The 18,572-nt window shown below is 42.0% G+C and overlaps 1 protein-coding gene across 4 annotated transcripts in view; it reads left to right on the forward strand.

Annotated features, from left to right (window-relative positions):
• Nucleotides 1-18,572, forward strand: part of ARHGEF11 (Rho guanine nucleotide exchange factor 11) — a 153,190-nt gene that overhangs the window by 117,205 nt on the left and 17,413 nt on the right. For 3 of the 4 annotated variants that reach the window (XM_036754388.1, XM_036754387.1, XM_036754390.1), the window contains 6 exons: nucleotides 2,316-2,412; nucleotides 2,736-2,858; nucleotides 4,297-4,320; nucleotides 5,606-5,747; nucleotides 10,521-10,620; nucleotides 15,315-15,441. In XM_036754388.1, coding sequence (XP_036610283.1) covers nucleotides 2,316-2,412; nucleotides 2,736-2,858; nucleotides 4,297-4,320; nucleotides 5,606-5,747; nucleotides 10,521-10,620; nucleotides 15,315-15,441 — 613 coding nt within the window. The remainder of the gene's footprint in view (nucleotides 1-2,315; nucleotides 2,413-2,735; nucleotides 2,859-4,296; nucleotides 4,321-5,605; nucleotides 5,748-10,520; nucleotides 10,621-15,314; nucleotides 15,442-18,572) is intronic. The other variant, XM_036754389.1, reaches the window with a different exon arrangement.

The following is an 18,572-nucleotide window of genomic DNA, read 5'->3' on the forward strand; positions in this document are numbered from 1 at the left end:
TTGGCCATTTCCTTCTCCAGCTCATTTTAGAGGTGAGGAAACTGAAGCAAGCAGGGTTAAGTGACTTGCTCAGGGTCACACAGCCAGTCAGTGTCTGAGACTGGATTTAAATTCACATCTTCCTAACTCCAGGCTTGGCACTCTATACACTGTGCCATCTAGCTTTCCAAAGGTCTCATTAGTCAGTGAATAAACAAGCATTTATTATGTTCCTATGATGTGCCAGGAGTTATGCTAAGTACTTAGGATGCAAAGGAGGGCAAAAGCAAGTTCTTATCTCAAGAAACTCACAGTCAAATGGGGGAGACTATAGACAAACATCTAGGTAAAAATGATATATGTACAAGATGAAGATAATCTTAGAGGGAAGGAACTGACATTAAGGAGACTGGGAAAGCCTTCTTGTAGAAGGTAGGATTTGAACTGAGACTGAAGGAAATCAAAGAAATCAGGATATGAGGAGGGAGAGAATTCCATTTGTACGCTAGGGAAAATATTCAGAGTTGGAAGGATGGAGTGTCTTGTGTAAGGAACCGTATGGAGACCAGTGTCACTGGATCACAGAGTACATGGAGGGGAATAAAGTGTTATAAGACTGGAAAGGTTAAAAAGGGTCAGGTTACACAGGGTTTTAAAAGCCAAACAGACAATTTTCTGTTTGATCCTAGAAGTGAGAGGGAGCTACTAGAATTTTTTGAATGGAAAGGTGACATATGGTGACCTGGGTTTTGGGAAGCTCATTTTGATGGCTGAAGGGGGATGGCCTGGGAATAGAAAAAGACTTGAGGCAGAGAAACCAAGCAGAAATCTATTGTAATAGTCCAGATGTGAGATAATAATGGTCTGCACCAGAGTGGTGGCTGTGTCAGAGGAGAAAGGGCGCATATGTAAGAGATGTTATGAAGGTAAAACCAGCAAGCCATGAAAACAGATTGGATATGGAAGAATGAGAAAGGGAGGAGTTGAGGACAACACCTAGGTTGTGTGCCTGGGAGGATGGTGCCCTCTACAGTAATAGGGAAGTTTAGGAATAAGAGGAAGAGAATGAGTTCAGTTTTGTGCATAATGAACTTGAAATATCTACTGGACTTCTATTTCTAGATGTCTGTTTGGCAGTTGGAGATGAGAGTGGAGGTCAGCTGAGAGGTTAAGTCTGGATAAATAGACCTGTGAATCATCTAGATTGAGATGATAATTGAATTTATGGGAGCTGATAAGGTCTCCCAGTGAAATAGTGTAAAGGGAAAAGAAAAGAGGCCCCTAGACAGAGCCTCAGGGGACACTAGTTAGTTATCAGGCAAGATCTGATCTAGCAAAAGAAACTGAGAAGGAGCAGTCAGGCAGGAAAGAGGAGAACCAGGACAGAAGTGTCACAAAAACCTAGAGAGAAGAGAGTATCAGGGGAGAAGAATGTGATTGACAGTGTCAGAGGTTGCAGAAAGGTCAAAAAGGATGAAGACTGAAAAAAGGCCATTGGATTTGGCAACTAAGAGATCATTGGTAACTTTGGAGAGGGCAGTTGTGTTTGACTGATGAAATCAGAAGCCAGAATGCAGAGAGTTAAGAAGAGTGAGAGAAAAGTAAGTGGAGGTACTGATTGCAGGCAGCCTTCTCAAAGAGTTTAGCCACAGAAGAGAAGAGGGATGTGGGATGATAGCTGACAAGGGTTGGACAGATTAAGGGAAGGAACACCTGGATATGTCTATGGGGTATAGGGAAACAGGAGACTTAAGACAAATGAGAGAGTAGAGATAATAGAGGAAGAAATCTGCTGGAGAATATGGGATGGAATGGGATCATTTATGCATGTAGAGTGGTTTGCCTTGGCAAGGAGAAGGGCCACCTCTACATAGGAGACAGAAGTGAAAGAGAAGATAGTGGCAGAAGGCAGTTTGAGTGATGTAAAAGTGAGGAAGAAGGGAGAGGAGGAAATCCTCAGCAAATAGCCTCAGATTTTTGTCTGTGTTTCCTATCCTTTCTAGAGCTTTGCCTAGGAGGTAGGTAAGCCTCTTAAAGGCTTGGGTAGTTGTCACTGGGAACTTAGCCATGTGGTAGGAGAATAGCACTTGGCTTCTGGTGAGAGGATTTAGGCTGCCATCTCAGTGGAAAGTAGATTTTCCAAAAATCCTCCTAATTCTTATTTTTGGGATGTGGATGCACAGGCTCTGTTTTCTAATCTAGGAATGTCCCAGCATGTCCAAGTTTCAGTTTACTCCAGGTAAGATGAGGTGGGAAATGAGTTAGGAAGAGCCATAGCTTGAGGTCTCTAAAAGTTATTAATGTCTTTGTCATCTTCTGTATCCTCTCACTGGCAGATTTGCGCCTGCGCAACAATGAGGATATACGTAGTGCATTGTCTGAGGCCCAAGAAGCAGCGATGCCAGAGATCCAGGAACAGATCCAGGACTACAGGTGCAACAGCCTTTCCTTCAGGGCCAGGAAGAGGCTGGGTGTTATTTAACAGGGTCAAGTATTGGCCAGCACAGGTCCAATAGAGGACAGTGAGCCAGAGGGTTGGTAGAGGCTACTAAGTTTTTCAGTCTCCCTTTGACCTTCCCTGCAGATATATTTAAATGAATTTGGCGGGGGGGTCTTCCTCATTTTTCTTGTTTCTCTGATGATTGGTTTCTCACTGTTGCTGATTTTCTGTCTCTGAGTGGCTCTGTTAATATATGTACATGTCTTTGTCTCTCTTCCTCTCCCTCTCTTTCTGCTGTTGTATTGCCCTCTGGTAGGACAAAGAGAACCATGGGCTTGGGCAGTCTCTATGGAGAAAACGACCTTCTGGACTTGGATGGAGACCCCCAGCGAGAGCGACAAATTGCTGAGAGACAGTTGGCTGCCCTTGGAGATATCCTGTGAGTGTCTGGATCCTTATATCAGAAAGCTTAGCTGGGTGTCTAGAATACCTAACCCTCTCCTTACCAACTTTTTTAGCCGCCTTTCTGGATTCATTCCTTCTCTCTTAAAGATGGAGAAAGAAGTTCCCTTTCTCTGTTCTTCTAGAAAGGCAGGAGTTTTTGAATGGGCTGTAAGAATTTTTAAAGGAATCACAAAGTATGGAGCTTATAAAGTTAACCAAAAGCTTTTTAGCAGTAGTGAGTGGCAAATGGTGGGCTTCAGAAACAGAGGAAATAAGCCTTTCACCTTTTCCTTCCTGCATACCATTTCTTCCACCATTCTTTGCCTTTTGGGAAGGGTCTCAGAATGATCCCATAAACCCCAAGTCATAATGTAGGACACACTTAGTGGTGATAATTCAGGACCAAGCTATGAATGAGATTCCTTCCTAGGAGCGATGCCCTCCTCTTTTCCCTCCATTCTCCTCCACTCCACCCCCACCCCTCTCCCCAAGCATTTGCTTCAGAAAGCAGATGGACCTGTCTTAAGAGAAATTGAACCATTTTTAATAATTGTGGCCGGAAAACTAAACTAAACTAAGCTTATTAAGTAGTTTCCGGAGCAGCTGCTGCTTACTATATCTGTCCAGCTCCATTTCCCAAAGCAATATAGACTCCTGTGATGTAAGTCCCAACATCAGAGTCCTCTGTGGGTGGTGGTAAGTTCTTATCCTGGACCAAACTTTGCCATTAGCTAACTCTTACCTTGAGCAATTCATTTAATTTCTCTCTGAACCTTGGTCCCAGATCCTATGGACATTCACTGTGTGAACTTTAGCAAGGAATTTTATCTTGTTTTCACTTTTTGTCAAATGGATAAATTAGCTCTTTTCCACCTGTGTAGAAAGAATCTAATAGATCATATTTTCAGAAATGCGATCCATGTGAGATCCACGGCTATCATAGAAATAAAGTGGAACAAATTAAGCCACTCTTTTATGATAATGGGACTTTGGCCTTTAACAATTTAAATAGCTGTCTTTGAATCAACTCTGAAGATTTTTTCCCAACCCATCTCTTTTCACTGCACTTTTAGCCCAGTTCTCTTCTGGTCCTTGGTGAAAATGGAAAAGGGCATTTTCTTCCCTAATAACTCTTCAGTAGCTTAGACATATACAGAATTGCCCTGCAAAAGACTTCTGCTGTATTCTCTCCTCCTTTAGCTAGGGTGGTAGAAGCATGATGATCATCTTCCAATATTTATTGAGTGCCTCCAAGGCATCAGTTCTCACCCCCGGAGCCCCAAGCTGTCTCCATCGCCATGATTCTGATCTTCCTATCAAAATGATTCCCTCCCCCTCCTCTCCATCCTCCGCCTTTCTCCTTTCAGTTGCTGAACATAGACCAGCACTGCCTTGCTGCCTGAGTCATCTTTCCTCCGTTTCTCTCCTTGCAGGTCCAAGTACGAGGAAGACCGGAGGTGAGTAAGTAGTTGGCATTCTCTGTTTGCATTCTCCAGACGTTGCCCTTTGGTAGTGTCTTGCTGTTAAAGGGCCATTGGTTTTGAACATCTCTTTTGCCTCCTTCCAGGTTGCTTGTCTTTGGGTAAAAGCTACGAAAATTCCAAGGCTGTTCAGTGTCTCAGTTTAAGTCCTAAATGACCTTCATGGTCATAAAGGTTGGAGGGGTCATCTATGCCATTCTTTTGCCTAGGGATTAAATCTGGCCAGCTCAAGCTAAAACTCAATGTTCTTTTGTCTAACCTTCCATAGCTCCAGAAGGCTCTGTACTTCTATCCTGCCCCACTTCTATTTCACTGAAAAGCGAGTATGTTGATGATAGTAACAGTCAACTCTTGGTTGTCTGAATTAATGGAGAAGTCAGTATTAATTAAAAGACAACAATCATATCTACTTACTTTGAAAATATGTTGATTTTCTCTATTTTTGCACTAAAGCTGATTTTTTTTTCCTTTGGATAGTATGGATCTGAATTTGCCATCCCCGAGCATATTTGTTAAGGGGGGAATGAGTGTGTGTATTCAAGAAACACAAATTCATTTTGTTCCCATGGAAGCAGGAGTGTGCTGGAGGGAAAAAGGAAGCCAGTCTGAGATAAAATGTTTGCTGCAGATAGTATACATGGTGTTGGTAGTTCACCTACAGATTATTGAGACTTGACTTTAACCTCAGAATTCTGGAAAGTTTCATCTGCCAACAGCTTTTCTTCCAGTTCTTTATGTTTCAGTGCCAGGGTTGGGGGAGAACGGGGAGCTCCCAGTAACTGGTCTGGCCCCAACCATAACTGAAAGAAGCACCCTAATCAAACATTAGACCTCATGCTTTACCTCAAATGCCTTTGTTCCTTTGTTCTGAGACTGACATTAGTAGTCTTCATTGGGGAGGCTGGCAGTGAGGTGGAGATTATTAGCTCCTTCTATTGAGGTCTTTTCTTCTTGTGCAGGGGCAGTTTGGAATAGGTGACTCTGGGGTCCCTTCTCACTCTCAAATTCTGTGAAAGTGATAGGTATTAGTATTGATTTACTTCCCTCCATCTATCTGGAAAAGTTGTACGCCATTCTGCCTTAAGAGAGAGAAGGTTTTTGCAGGTTTTTTCCACATTCACTGTTCCCAAGGGAACCTTCTCAGGGCAGGTTCTGAGTCCCAAGGCAAAACAAAGCCCTGACCTTACCACATGCAGTTGGCAAGCTAAACTCTTGCTCAGATTTTGAGACCAGAAGGCCTTGACCATCCTTTCGTTTGCAGTGTTTCAATGGACTTTGCTCTTAACACCTATATGAGCCATGCTGGGATCCGACTTCGAGAGGCACGGCCCTCCACAGCAGAGAAGTCCCAGGCTATCCCTGACAAGGACAAGTGGCTGCCCTTCTTCCCCAAGACTAAGAAGGTGATTTTAGTGTTCCTGGGCAGTGATCTTTTAGCCAGTTTGTAAACAGGCATTTATTCTTTTTGTGAAATGGTATTTTGTGTTCTGCAATTACATGTTGAGACAATTTTAACATTCATTTTTATATAAAATTTTGAGTTCCAAATTTTCTTCCTCCTTCCTTTACCTCTCCCCTCCCTAAGATGATAAGCAATTTGATATAGGTTATATATGTGCAATCATGTAAAACATTTCTCTTAGTCATGTTGTAAAAGAACAAATAGGCCAAAAGAAAAAAAAACATGAAAAAAAATGAAGTGAAAATAATGTGCTTCCATCCGCATTTAGACTTCATCAGTTCTTTGGAGATGGATAGCATTTTTCATCATGAGTCCTTCGGAATTGTCTTGGATCACTGTGTTGCTGAGAAGAGCCAAGTCATTCATAGTTGAATGTCACACAGTGTTGCTGATACTGTGTGCAGTGTTGTCCTGGTTCTGTTCACTTTGCATCAGTGCACGTCTTCCCAAGTTTCTCTGAAATCATTCTGCTTGTTGTTTCTTATAGCACAATAGTATTCCATTACATTCATATACCACAACTTGTTCAGCCATTCCTCAGTTGATGGGCATCCCCTCAATTTCCAATGCTTTGCCACCACAAAAAGAGCTGCTATAAATATTTATGTACATGTAAGTCCTTTTTCCTTCTTTTATCGTCTCTTTGGGATACAGACCTAGTAGTGGTATTGCTGGATAAAACAGTATGCACAGTTTGGTTGCCCTTTGGGCATAGTTGCAAATTGCCCTGCAGAGTGGTTGGATCAATTCACAACTCCACCAGCAGTCTGTTCCAATTTACCTACGTTCCCTCCAACATTTTTCATTTTCCTTTTCTATCATATTAGCCAATCTGATAAGTGTGAGGTGGTGCCTCAGAGTTGTTTCAATTTGTGTTTCTCTAATCAAAAGTGATTTGGAGCATTTTTTCTTATGACTATAGATAGTTTTAACTTCTTCATCTGAAAACTGAACAGGCATTTATCCTGTACCTACTCTGTACTAGACATCAGGAATACAAAGGCAGCAATGAAGTTGTTTCTTTATCATTGCCCTCAGAGCTTACATTCTATTGAGTTAGATAACATGGACCTGCAAAAAGTATATACAGTGCCATAGGGTTTTTTTGTTTGCTCCATGTATGAGTATTTTTTTAACCAGACCTATGATTTCATTGGTGTAGGGAGTTCTTGGGAAGGACCTTCTTCTACCAGTGCAAATGGTGACTATCTCTGCTAGTTAGGATCTTAGAGAGTTCCTGAAATGGTGAGAGATAAAGTGCAGGCTAGGAAAGGCTTCACACAGAAAGTGGTCCTTCTGAGCTAAGCTTCTAAGGAAACTAGGGGTTCTAGGAAGCAGAGGTGAGGGAGGGCATTTCAGACATGAGCATTAGCCTGGGCAAAAATGGAGAGACAGGAAACAAGAAATAGGTAGGAGGCCTGCTTGGCCAGATGTTAGCCTGCATAAAAAGCAATGATAATATAATAAGGTTAGAAATAGGAAGGTAGGCTGGAGACAGTTTGTGAAGTCAGTCAACAGGCATTTTTTAAGCATGTATTATCTTCTGTGCACTGTGCTAAGTGCTGCAGATGCAGAGGAGCTTAGAAACCTCTTTAAAGGAGTTCACTGTTTAATAGAGACAACATGCCAACAACTATGTAGAAACAAACAAGATATGTAGAAGATAAAATGGAGATAATCTTTGAGGGACAGCACCAAGGTTAAACTTGGAAAATGGCTTCTTTGACAAGGTAAGACTTCAGCTAAGATGAGGAAAGAGAGTTTTGGGCATGAGGCATCAAACAGGTGCTGAGTTAGGAAATGATGACGACTATGTCAGTGTGTGGAAAGGAGCAAAGAAAGTGAAAGAATACTGGAAAGGTAGGAAAGGTTGATTTCTGAAGGGCTTTGAACACCAAACAGGATAGATTTGATATCAGAAGTGACAGAGAGCTACTAGAATTTTGAAAAAGGGAGTGGTGGTATAGTCAGACCTGTGCTTTAGGAATATAATTTTGAATATGAGGATGGACTGGAGTGGAGAGAAACTTGAAGTAGAGAGATCAATCAGAAGTGTATCTGCAGGAGTCCAGGTGTGAGGTAACAAGAGTGGTGGCAGTCAGAGTGGTGGCAGTATCAGTGGGGAGAAAAAGAATTCCAGTGGGTCGTGTTGCAAAGATGAAATCAATAGGCTTTAATAAGTGATTGGATGTGGAGGATAAGAGAGAGTGAAGAATTCAGGATGATACCTAGGTTGCAAGCCTGGAAAGGAAAGGGTTCAGGCGAAGGGGTGGAAACCTGCGGCCTCGAGGTCACATGTGGCCTTCTGGGTCCTTGGATTCAGTCAGAGGGCTGCACTTGAGGACCTAAAGGGCCACATGTGTCCTCAAGACCACAGGTTCCCCACCCCTGGTTTAGGGGGAGAAAGAATAAGTTCACTTTTAGCCATGTCTATAGAATTTCCATTTTGAGATGTTTCAAAAGGCGTTTCGAGTTGCAAGGCTGGAGTTAATTCAGCAGAAACATTAAGGCTGGATGAGAAGATCTGAGGATTATTTGTATAATGATGATAAACCGAATCTGTGGGTGCTGATGAGTTCAAGTACAATAGTATAGAGGGAGAAGGGAAGGGGACCCAGGACACAGCCTTGGGGGTATCCACAGTTAGTGGGCAAGACCTGGATGAAGATCCAGCAAAGGAGACTGAGAGGAATTTTAAATCCCAGACAAAGTTTACATTTCATTCTAGAGGTAATACAAAGTCACTGAACTTTATTGAGTCTGAAAATGGAATGATTAGACCTGTGCTTTATCGTAATATCACCTTGGCAAATATGTTGGGGATGGGTTAGGAGTGGGGAGGGATTTAAGGCAAGGAGACCAATCAGAAGACTATTGCTGTTGTCTGGGAGAAAGGTGATAAAACCAGGAATGGCACAGTGGTCATGTATACAAAAACAAAGAGAGGTAGAAACCAGATTCATCAACCAATTAGATTTTGGGGTGAAGGAGAGTGAAAAATTAATTTCATTGTTGTTAACCTACATAGCTGAAAAGATAGTGGTGCTTTCAACAGAATGAAGGACATTTCAAAAGAGGGAGTAAGTTTGTGAGAAAAAGATTGAGGTATGTTTTTGACATAATACATTTTAGAAGCCTTTGCAATATCTAGTTGAGAATGTCCATTACTTCCCTTCACAGGTTCTACATTTTAGGGAAACTGCCCTTCTTAGTGTTTCTCATACATGAAGAACTTCATTTTCCATCTATGCCTTTGCACAAATTACCCACCATGCCTAGAATGCACTGCCTTCTCACTTCTATCTCTTAGAATTCAAAACTTAATTCAGGTACCACTGTGAACATGAGACCTTTCCTTAACCCCTCGGTGCTTTTCTTCCTAACATTACCTTATGTTTATGAATAGACTTAGGGATGTACGTGTTGTTTCTCCTGGTAGAAGAGGTAAGCACCTTGAAGGCAAGACACTGTTGTATTTTTGTCTTTATATCCTCAACACTTAGTATGATGTTTGACACACAAGGCACTTAATAAATACTTGTTGATTGCTATAAGAGTGGAGCTCAGGACAGAGAGGAGGACTAAGTATATAGATCTAAGAGTCATAGGCATAGAGAAGGGAATTAAACCTGCGATTGCTAATGAGGTCACAGTGTAGAGAGAAGAAGGTCTAGGGCAGAGCCTGGGAGTACATTCACACTTGGGATGGGATATGTATAATTATTCAGCAAAGAAAACTGAGAAGAGGTCAAAAAGGTCAAAGGAGAACCAAGAGAGAGCAGTTCATTAAAAACAGAGTGGAGTATCCATGAAGAGAGTGTGGTTGAGTGTCAAATGCTGCAGAGAGGTCAAGAATACAAAACGTCAGATATATCCTGGCTGTGACAATGTCAGATATATCAGTTGAAAGACTATTGGTGACTTTGGAGAAAGATGTTTCAGTTGAATGATGAGGTCAGAAACTAGACTGCAAAGGACTGAGAAATGAGTAAGACAAAAAGAAGTGGAGTAGAGTAGAGAGCTTTTTCTAGGAGTTTGTTTGTGAAAGGAAAGAATTAGAGTACTGTAACTGAGGTGGGAGAGTAGAGCTAAGTGAGTTTTTTAAGGATGGGGGAGACCTGGGTCTGTCTGTAGGCAGCAGGCAAGGAACCAGTAGGTGGAGATTGAGAATTGGATGAAGAAGTACGGACAACTTGCTGGAGAGATGGGAGAGGATGGGGTCGAGGGTGCATGGAAAGGTCTTGGCCTTGGCAAGAATGGCCACCTTTTAGGAGGTGGGGGATGATGTCAAGGTTTTCTATATGTAGAGAAGGGGAAAAGAGAGAACATGTGGTGAATGGCCTTTATTTTCTCATTAAAATATTCTTTGAGGAATTTAAGAAAGTCTTATGATTATTCTTTTTAAATTATCACTACTTTTGGGCTAAAAGAGGGCTGCTATTTAACAACCACCCCAGAGATAGCCCTTTTTAGCCTTGGAATAAATTTGAATACAGGCATCTGACAAACTGGTAGGAGATGAGAATACCCCAGAACTTACTTCCTCTCATTTTTTAAAATAAAGACTTAACTGTCACCCCATAACTATCAGTGCACATGGACATCTACCATACCATTTTCTAGTCAGTATCAGACTTGGGGGGAGAATTGACTGGCAAAGCTTACTCTTGTGGCTTTCCAACCACAGTCCCACAATAATTCTTTCTCATTTCAGCAGAGTAGCAATGCCAAGAAGGAAAAGGATGCTTTGGAGGACAAGAAGCGGAACCCCATCCTCAAATACATTGGAAAGCCTAAAAGTTCCTCTCAGAACAGTGAGTATCCAGGTTGCTCCCATTTTCCTGAAAGCTGGAAGCCAGCAGTACCCTGCTTCTGTGAATTGGCAGGTTCCCTTCAGCACTTCTCAGTCTCACCTCAGGTTACATCTGTTTGAGATTTTTAGAACTAGAAGGAATCGTTTAGAGCCAGGTATTTGATTCAAGAATTCCAGTCAAATTAGAGATATTTGAAAAGCTCTCTGAACCAGTACATTCCTAGGCTCAACTTATGGTTTTCCTTGGGTCGGCGGGTGTAAGGGGGGGAAAAAGTATTGTCTGCTGGTGCTAACTCCCCCCCCCCCCCGCCCTCATTACTCTCCTCAACCCTGAGTTGTGTCGCTGCTACAGAAGATCCTCAGAAGTTTAGGTCAGTTTTAGACCTTTGATGGAGTTGATTCCATCTCAGAGATGCTGCCGGTCTTGACAATGGCCTGATCCCCAAGGGATCTCAAAGCTGACCGCCTCTACTTAACTGACCTTACGTATGTGTGGTGTTAGGAAGGAACTGCTGTTCTACCTTCTCTCCTGCCCCTCATCTCGTTGCTTGTTTGCTCTACTCTTCTGCCCCCAAGGAATGAATGGAATGAGAGATGGGAAGGGTGCTATGAGAAAAGGACAAGGGTGGAGCTTTCTGACTAAAATTGCCTTCTCAGAGTGGAAAGACAGAGAAGATGGGAATCATTTCTGGGTCATCTTTCATTTTGCTCCTCTATTTTAATTTTCTGGTTTGATGTGATTTTTTTGTTTGTTTTGATTCTTAAAGAGTTAATTTGACTTTTCGTGGTTTGTTTTTTGTTTTAGTATTTCATGTCCCCTGTGGTAAAAGGGCCACTTTCTTTTGGGATTTTCATTGAGTTCAGTCGTTTCATCTTTGAATCCTCTCTTTCCTATTGCCTTCCCCCCCAACCAAGCACTCCCTTTTGCCCAGAAGGAGTTCCCAACCACTCAGAGCCCCTACCTGGCCCAGGGGTCTAGGATTAAGGCAGTCCCTTTCTATTTTATAGAGATAGCCTGGAAGTTCTGCCTTTTACCTGTCCCTTTAGGTCTCGTCACCTCTCTCATCTACTGTAGCTCTTCCTTGGCAAGACCAGCTTCTGAAACAGCATCAGATGTAAAGGAGATTTCTGTCCAGAGGTCCTATTCTTCCTGGTTTTTGCAAAACCATATCTTTCATTGAGGTTCCAGAGCTAGAATGGGCTTTTAGAGATCCTTTAGTGAGTGAGTCTGCCGTCCTTCTACCCCACAATAATCATTTTACTAGTGAAGAAGCAGAGAGGGAAAGTCCTACAGTTGAGTGGTGGCAGAGCCCTGAGGAGGGCTTCTCCTGAGTCCAGTGCTCCCGCATGGGACTGGGGTGCAAAGTGTAATGAAATTCCACAATTAGAATTCCAGACTTCCTCCAGTTGGCTGGGAAAAATTCCTGATATTCAGCAGTACCATGAAATCACTGTCTTTGAAGATGGTGTTATTACTCTTAGTTAATTCAAATGCCTACCTTGTGTGCGGAACCATTGTCTTAGGAGTACAAAAGTCAAAAGTAGTTTTTTGACCTTAAGGAGCTTATCTTTTATAGATAAGTGTAGCCATGATAGCAGGAGGAAGAGGGAAAAGGACCAACACCAAGGGAGATGAGTGAGGGTTTCTTACAAGAGCTGAGCTCTGAAGGAAACCAGGAATCATCAGAGGTGGGAATAAGGAAGGGACTCCTTGCAGTCATGGCATGTGGGATAACTTGTATAAAGATTGAGACTGGAGGTGGAATGCTAAGCTAAGGGAACAGCAAGCAGGCCATTACTTTGGCAGGAGTTTATGGTGCATGAAATTAAGAAGTATTCCACGTGAAGCATTTGTCATTTATCCTAGAGAGATTAGGGAGCCCCTGGAGGTTTTTAAGCTAGCAAGTAACATGTTCACACTCAAAACTTGAGGAAGATGATTTTGATAAGTGCATGGAATATGAATTGGGGGGGGGGGGTTGGAAGCTGCTGACTGATTAGGAGACTCAGTAATCCAGAGGAAGTAAGGGCCTGGACTAGGTCGGCTAGGTGTGGGTATAGGGAAAGAGACCCATTCAGAAGATTCAGAGGTAGAATCAGACAGCTGATTAGATATGGGAGTTAATGGAGAGGGAAAATTCAAGGGTGGCTCTGAGTTACTGGAAGGATAGTAGTTCCCATAACAGAAACAGGGAAATATGGGTGAGTTATGAGTTTCAAGAGAAAGATGATAATTTCCTTTTGCACTCACTGAGTTTGAAACATCTATGGAATATCCAGTTAGGTATGTCTAACAAACAGTTGGCTATTTGGAATTACTTTTCAGAAAAAAAATTAGGCCTGACCATACAGATTCAGGTAATATACATAGTGATGATGATAGAAGCCATAAGAGTTGATAACTTCATCAAGAAGTTGTAAAGAGAGAAGAGGACCCAGGACAGAGCCTTTGGCAGGGATTACTCAGGTTTGAGGGTAGAAGATTAGTGATGATCCAGCAAGGAGACTAAGAAGAAATAGTCAGATAGGAAGAAGGAAGTCAGTGCCCCAAGAACTGAGAAGCATGGGATAATGGCAGTCAGCAGTATCAAAAGTTTCTAAGAGATCAAGAAGTATGAAGACTCAAGAAAAGCCACTAGATTTATCAATTAAGAGATTTTTCATGATCTTTGAGAGAATAGTTTTTTGAATGGGGAGATGGAAGCTGTATTGCAAGGGTAACATTACCTGTTCTGCTTATTTAAGATGGGGGAGAGGGGTTGTTTTAAACCTTTACCTCCAGATCCTGATTGATCAGCAGCAGTTGATCATAAAAGCCCCTGAAATCCAAACACTTAATTCTCAGCACATATTTCCCCTGTAAACATGACATTGGACTTAGAGAATAAGCCATTTAAACCATTGTTTTATATCGTTCTGGGAGATGGCGCTGTGCAGTGTTACCTCTCCAGGGGATAAGGTGAAAAGATCTGCTGAACGCTTCAGACTCTAATTTTTGTCACAGCTTCGCTCAATGCCAGACTCTCTGAATTTCCAGAAAGCCGCCAGGCTTCTCAGTTTTCTTGTGTTAGAATATAACGTAACAAAAACTAGACTGACTACAATAATTTTTAGATGATTATTTCTAATTTTTACTGACACTATTTTTTTTTTTGCAAAAAGAATCAGTATTTGATAACATGTGGTCAACTTTCATTTAGCATATTTCTTTCTGCCCTCCTCTTCCCATTTCCTTCTACCTACTTTTGCTCTGGTAGTGCTCATTTGACTCAGAGATCTCTTAGGGACATAACTTCTTTGATTATTCCCTATTTCTTGTCACAGCCAGGGTGGGACTATCCCCCAGAAGATAGTTGTACCTTGTACTCTATACCATATGGGGGATAACTTGCACTTTCCTGGGGGTAGGATTAACACTGCATAAACTCTGGATAAACTCCAATGAGTTTATCTTTTGAAATGTGCCTAGATTACTTTAAAGAGGTCATATAACTTAGCTGCCACCTTCTTTTCAGGGAAGAGTGAGGAATGCTAGCCCTGGCCAGCCCACAAAGGCCTATGTACATATCCAAGTGATGAATTAACAGAAAATACGTGTCTGGAATCTCCTCTCCTGGTTAGATGCTGCTTTGGGAGTGACTCTTTAACTCTTCCACCTACATACAAGCCATTTTGTATGTGGATGCAGAGAGGCATTATCCCTGTCCTGCCCCAAAAGATGAGAAGCAAAGAAGCTTACCAAATTCTTTCCTCTAGTGTTCTCTGGATCAGAACTTTTCTTTTAAAATTTTGATACGAGAAGTAATGGAGTTTGGTGAGTTTGTGTTAGGTAATAGGGTCTTTGGGAATGTGGCTATATGGAACGTGGATTGGTATGGTCATTGTTGGGGCCTCAATCCTTCGGATATTCTTTCTTTCTTGTTTTACCCATACTTCCCACAAGTCCCAAATAAAAGAGTCATCTCCCTGTGATGGTATAAGTAGCCTAGCCCCAATCAGAATCATTAGGACACCTAAGCCAGGCTAGTCAACCTTCTAGAATGATTTCCTATCCCCTTTCCTAAATTTTGGGAGCTAATAACAGTCCTATTTATGGGTAGTATGGGTCTTAATTCTCCACAACCCTTACATCTATGGTGGCTCTATGCACACCTTCTCTCACCTGTCTCTTTCTACTTTTCTGGAATAGAACAGCTATCTATAAGTTTTGCTTGGCTCAGGGCTAGAAGGTAAATGGCCAGGAGAAAGGTCTCTAGTCCTGGCATAATCCTTTCTTCTTTTCCTGGCTCAAGGTGTTTACTTTTTTATCCTTCTCTGCTTTACCTGTGGTAAATAAAGAGTTGAATTTAAAGAGGTTGGGAGTTGGAAGGGGTAGAAAGACAACAGAGAAAGATCAAGAAACTTTGACCTAACAGTAATGGCAGCTTTTGAAAAATGTCTGCGAATAGGCAAGAATGGCCTCATTTAGTAGTGCACATAGATGATATACAAATATGTTTGTGGCATTTCTGCTTAGTCTTACTTGGGTATGTCCTTTAGGAAAATCATAGTGGAGGCTTCATTTTATCCACTGCTCTTGCTTTTGGCTTTGTCTCATTGGCTGAGAGAGAGAAATGAGGAATCTGGGAGGAGTCCCTGTTGAGAAAAGAGGGCATCATTGACTGAATTTTTACTTTACTTCTCCCCTATCCCTAGTCAAACCTGGCAATGTGAGAAACATCATCCAGCACTTTGAGAACAACCAGCAGTATGATTCCCCTGAACCTGGAATGCAGCGACTCTCCACGGGAAGCTTCCCTGAGGATCTGCTGGAGAGTGAAAGGTATTAAGTGGCTAGAGGGACAGGCTTATTGCCCTGCTGGACCGAAGATGGGGAGGACCAGGAACTAGGATGCCTTGGTTCCAGTTAAAACCCTATCACTTGTGACTTTATTCCTTTACCTTAATTCCTCCCTTAGAGAAGGAAATGAATCAGAATCAGGGTTGGGTTTATATGTAAACAAGTGAAAGAGAAGGAAAAATGTTAATAGTCTCCCAGCACCCGAACATCTGAACATCCCCATGAAGTCATCATCCAGCCTGTAGGTGAATTTGTCAGTGATGGAGGCTCACGGCTTTATAAGCAAAGCCATTCGATTCCTGAATAGTCCCTTTTGTCATCAAGTTCTTTCTCTATATGGAGCTGAAATCTGCCTTTTGGTAACTCTCATATATTGATTCTGGTTCTGCTTCCTGAAGTCACATAGGGTCATTCTAAATCCCCTTGCACATGATAGCCCTTCAGATAATAAAGTTGTAATCATAGAATTTTAGAACTTGAAGGGGCCTTGGAGATCAACCAGTCCAGCTCTTTCATGGTACAGATGAAGAAACTAAGGCCCAGAAGGTCACAGTGGCCAAGGGGTAGCCCCAGATTTCCTGGCCCCTAGTGCTGCAGGCTTTGCTTCACTACACTTCCTTTTCTTCAGGCTCAGCATCCTTCAGCCATTCCTCATAGATGGCCTTGGTGGTCTCAGGATCTGGTTAGGAAAAGTCCTGACACATGAGTGATAGTGTAAGTGAAGTAGACGTAGGAGGTAGTGTTATAGAGAGAAGAGTTGAGATGACTGGGCTAGGCTGGGCTCATAGAGGAAAGGAAGTCTAGGCTGAAGCTTCAAGAGTGAGCACGAGATCCTGCAGGAAAACACTGAGGAAGAAGGCTGCAGAGGTAGATTCAGGTCAGACCGGAGGGCCCTGAATGCCACGTTTGGAGTTTTATCTTCTAGGCAGTAAGGTGCCATTGAGTAGTGGGATAACGCAATGAAAACAGTGTTTTAAGAGAATTAATTTGGGGCTGTATGGAAGGTGGATTAGAGGGTAGGCTGGAGGCAGGGAGATCAGTTGGAGTATCATTGCAGTAGTCCTAATGGAAAGAGATATGATCTTGAACATTATAGTAGTGGGAAGAAATAAAGGCTAGATATGAGACATGACAAAGGAGCCACAAATTATAGTGTTAGAGCTAGAACAATCTTTAAGATCATTTTGTTCAGTTTCCTCATTTAAAAGATAAAGGTTAAAAAAGATTAAAAATTAAAGAGGTCGACCTGTCCAAGTCACATAGCAAGTCCGTAGCAGAGTTGAGACTAGAACCTGCGGTCCAGTGCTTTTTCTACTATATTTTGTACTGGACTCAATGTTCAGGATACAGAAGTGTCTTAGACACAGTCTGCATCTTCAAGAACTTAGAGCTTAGTAGCTGCTTTGATACTACAGTGGATCTATAACCTTATCAGTATGGCAGCTCCCTCTCGCGTGCAAATCACAACCCACGGCATTTTCTCATCCTTGGTTTACCTTGTCTGTATTCTCCCACAGATCATTTGTATGGAAAGAACCTGACATGCTGGTAGCTTGGCTCTGTCTTTTACACTTAGTGGCTACTAGTGTAGCAGCTTGGTTATCTCTCTGTTGTTATCCTTTGTTCTTTCAGCAAGACCAGTCCACTTTTTTCTGATCTTGCAGCTCTGGGTGTTCCTTTTCATGTCTCTTCTCATGGTCATTGACTGCTGCCTGCTGATGCCCAGTGTATGTCTCTCCATCTTCTTTCGGGTCATCTACAGCTGTGATTCTCTCGAGACTGAATTGTTCCGTGACTCATGGTCATGGAGCATCACTGGAAGAATAGTGTGTTAAAAGATGGGTTTTTATTTCAGGAGCAGCTTAGGATCATTGAAATTGCAGTGCAGTTTTCCAGATTCAGTCAAGCCTGCATCTGTTGTCCTGTTTGGTTCCAGGCGCAGTCCACTGCCCAAGTATCCAAGATGTATGTCTAGATGGACTAGAACATGGCACCCAGTAGATCATAGTCTGGATGATAAATATAATTTATCCACTTGCCTTTTCCTGTGTGGTTTATTAGATTGAATTCATTTAAATAGTTGTGGATTACCTTAAGAAGCTTTAAAATATTCTGGGGCTTGATACAGAAAACACATCTGCATAATCACAGCAGAAGGTAATATTATAATGAGTACCACATCTGTGGTCTTTGAAGACAGAGGACAAAGAACAGTTTGCTTAGTTTCTTCACCTGTTTTCCTTTTAGCTTCTCATGCTGAGGAAGGAGCAGATGAGGAATCTCTGGCTCAGCCTGCTAGAAGAGATGTGTACTCTGAGGGTCCACCTGTGTCTCTGATCAGTTTGAGGGAACTTGGGGAGCATGGTGGGGTCTCTGAGCACAGAGGAAGAAACTCCAGCACCTTGTGATTGATTGAATATTGGGAGCTTAGAGGTTGGTTACTTGGGTGACTTGGGAAATGATAGCACTTTTAACAGAAACAGAGAAGTCAGTAAAGGAGCTGATTTTGAAAGCAAAGATGATTTCTTTTTTGAACATGTTCATTTTAAAATGTCATCTTATCCAAGTGGAAATATCCAATAAGCAATAAGGCAAGCAGGACTACTGGGATTGGTTTTAAAGGGGCAGATATCTCCAAGAAGAGAGTTTAAAGATAGAGGAGAAGACTGAAACTTGTCATACACATAAACTTAAGGGATGGGAAGTGATAAAAGAGCCAGAGGAGGAGTCAAGGAGATAGAATCCAGGATAGTGCAGAATGGATGTTTAGGAAGGAAATAATTTTAAAGAAGGGTAGCCAGCAATGTCAAAACATACAGAAAAGAGGTAAAGAGAAAAGACTGCTGGATTTGTGATTTGGAAATTACTTGGTTGAACTTCTAGAAAGTACTTTCAGTAGAGTGGTGGAGGTGGAAGATAGAAGTTAATGGAGACATTAGGTTTCTCAGAGAGAGATAGAAACTTGTAGCACACATTTCAAAGTGAAAAGTACTTAAGGATCTGAGCTTTTCTAAAAGGCATACTCTTGAAAGTGCTTAGGAATTAGGTGGATTTCTGGTATGAAATGGCCATATTGATCCTAAATAGCTCCAATAACTGATTTCTGAAAGCCA

This window comes from Trichosurus vulpecula, chromosome 4 (assembly GCF_011100635.1).
Source record: "Trichosurus vulpecula isolate mTriVul1 chromosome 4, mTriVul1.pri, whole genome shotgun sequence".
In the NCBI taxonomy this organism is placed as follows: domain Eukaryota; kingdom Metazoa; phylum Chordata; class Mammalia; order Diprotodontia; family Phalangeridae; genus Trichosurus; species Trichosurus vulpecula.